This window comes from Daktulosphaira vitifoliae, unplaced genomic scaffold (genome assembly GCF_025091365.1).
Source record: "Daktulosphaira vitifoliae isolate Bord-2020 unplaced genomic scaffold, ASM2509136v1 Scaffold_1063, whole genome shotgun sequence".
Lineage (NCBI taxonomy): Eukaryota > Metazoa > Arthropoda > Insecta > Hemiptera > Phylloxeridae > Daktulosphaira > Daktulosphaira vitifoliae.
Window position 1 is genome coordinate 1 of NW_026100623.1, and position 2,875 is coordinate 2,875.

The 2,875-nt window shown below is 24.6% G+C and overlaps 1 protein-coding gene across 1 annotated transcript; it reads left to right on the top strand.

The window, feature by feature from the left end:
* Positions 1-962: 962 nt before the first annotated feature.
* LOC126909735 (cytochrome P450 4c21-like) lies at positions 963-2,020 on the top strand (the record flags this gene model as incomplete). Its single annotated transcript, XM_050692164.1, has 3 exons — positions 963-1,053; positions 1,349-1,537; positions 1,951-2,020. Coding segments are annotated over 3 exons (350 nt in total), but the record flags the coding sequence as incomplete, so codon positions are not given.
* Positions 2,021-2,875: the final 855 nt, after the last annotated feature.

Here is a 2,875-nt window from a genome sequence, read left to right on the forward strand (position 1 = left end):
AAAAAAAATGATTCCTTTTTTAAAATCAAATACAGTGAAAGAAGAAAGTTTCATTTGACCGGTTGACAAAATATCTGGCCAGTCATCTGTTTAAATATTAAATTATGTTTTAAAAATGTTACGATTCATATAAAATTTTGAGTGCAATTTTTTTTATGTTTGAAGTCTCAGGTAAAATTATTTTATTTTTATTGAGTTTTTTTATGAATAGTGAGTTTTGTGACCTTTCATTTATTTTATGAAATCGGTTACATTATTAAAAATTTCATTTGAAAAATTTCTTGGGCTATTTTTATTACCTTTTTATTAATTGGAATTTTTCCTACGTTTGATAATCCAAACCAGAGATATTGTATTAGTTTTCCTAAAAAAGCAAACAAGGTTTTTACAAATGTTTTTATGAAAATTGAAGTATCTTTTGATTTTCATTACAAAAACACACGAGGCAGTCATGACTTGCCAAATTGTACTGAGTATTATTAACACTAAGTCGACTGCACCATGACATAACAGGTTATACTGCAATAAGTCCATAAAGGTACTCACCTTGATTATTATAGTTCTATAGATTGTTGAAAATGTTTATGATAAGCTTCTTGTCTTCAATAGAAACAACGATAACATATTAATAAAAATATTATCAAAAATATATACCGTCACATGATAACCACTTTAAAATATCGTTGTACCACCTTTAAAGTATTAAGATAAAGGTATAGATATTTTCTATCCCAACTAAAATATAATGTTCAACGACACGTCAGAAGTTAAACAAGAATTTTACGTTCATCGTGAGTGAGAGGATATCCAAAAATTTTTGGTTTATTCTATTAGGGTATTTTTATTAATTTTAAACTATGATATAACTTCACTTTTGACATATATATGATTATTTTAATATTTTACGCACTAAAATTTTAAGACTACTTTAATTTAAAAATAAACAATAAAATAATTTTCAGATAATATTTAACAGTTCCAAAGCTCTTGAAAAAGATGAAATATACAATTTTCTTTTAGATTTTATAGGAGAAGGATTGGTTACAGCTCCCGGTTAGTAAAATATAAATTATTGTTATAATAAATTATCTATAGTTAAACTAAAAATTCAATTATAATATTCACATTTAACAAAATTAAAGTACATTAATTTTCATTTTATATTTTTCTCAGAACTAAAATTCAAAGAATTTAAGTTCCGAGATTTTTTTTATAATTCTAGATTATCACTAATTATTTGATAACTAGATAAATTAATTGAAATAGTATTGTGCAAGATAACATTTTTACTTAAACATAGATATTTCATAATTTATAATAAACTTAAAATGTCAATTATTGTTTTTAGTTTACAAATGGAAACAACATCGAAAAATAATTTCTCCTGCTTTTAATACTTCTTTCGTAAATCAACTTTTATCGATTTTTAATGAGAAAACATCAATCTTAATAAGAAATCTTCAAAAAGAACTAGGAAAAACTGAAACATTTGATATTTCGGATTATATAATTTCTATTTCAGTTGAAACTATAAGTGGTAAATGAGATTCTTACCCTCGTAACAATAAAATATTTTGAATAACAAAGAATATAATATTTAAAATGATCGAATTTTTTCAAAAAATTTTCACAACATTCATAAAAGTTAGAAGACATAGTAACTTTTTGGAAGAAATACTACTGTATTAACAGTATGACCTGCCAATATTGAGGATATATATTTTACATTATTTTATTGAAATGTTTCTAGGACAATGTAAAAAAAAAAATTCTGCTATGTATTCAAAAAGTATTTTATATTTATTTGTAATGACTAATAAATTTAAATGATATTGAATGTTTGGATAGTTTTATAAAAAATTATCTATATTTTTTTTTAGAAATATTTTATCAGAAAAGTTTTATAATTTGATTTTAATACTTAAGTCTTATACCCAATTTTTTTCATAGAAACTGCAATGGGATATAGTTGTGATACACAAAGTGATAGTAAATATGTCTTTAGTAAAGCAATAGAAGAGTAAGTAATAAAAAAATCATATGGTACTATTTTTATATTTATAGATGATAATCTGGTATATTAGTTTGGGCTAAATATCGATTTTTTTCAGTAATTTTATATGCCTGTAATAGCTTATCGATTTATATTTATTAACTGAAATTTATTTCAGTTTTTGATCATTTTAAAATTTAAGTTAGTAATAATAGTTATTAATTTAAATTAAAATAGAAATTATAATTTTACCTGTTGACTAATATGACCGGCTTATCGCATGTCAAGCGCTCAGTCGTTTTTTTAATTGGCTATTTATCCAATAAATATTATATTATGAATACTTATATACTTTACTCTGGTTATGTCTAATCAGACACCAGTGGTGAGTAGTCATTATACCTTTCAAAATCGACCTTAATCGCTTTCGTTACAAATTTTCGGTTAAAAATCATTAAGCTTCTGGTAAGAAAACGTCAATTAATAATAAAGCGAATTACTTTCGATACAGTCTCTAATTCCAATTTTTTTTTTTAATCTCGCCTTTCCACTATGAAAATGGATTAAACACTTCATTTCCAAGCTCTTTTTCATTAGATTAGGTATTATTAGCTATACGACTATTATGTTTCTCCATGCCCGGATAAAGCAACCTCTCCATCCTCATGTATCCTCTGGAAATTGAATCATTCCTCCACTGATTACTTCTGCGTCAAATGGACAAATCATAAGAATATAAAATAAATTATGGCCCCCAACAACGTATTCTATTCTAAAGCTNAATATAAAATAAATTATGGCCCCCAACAACGTATTCTATTCTAAAGCTGCTAAAATTAAACGCTCTGGTATTAGCAGCCCTGCTTATTTTTTGTTGCTAAT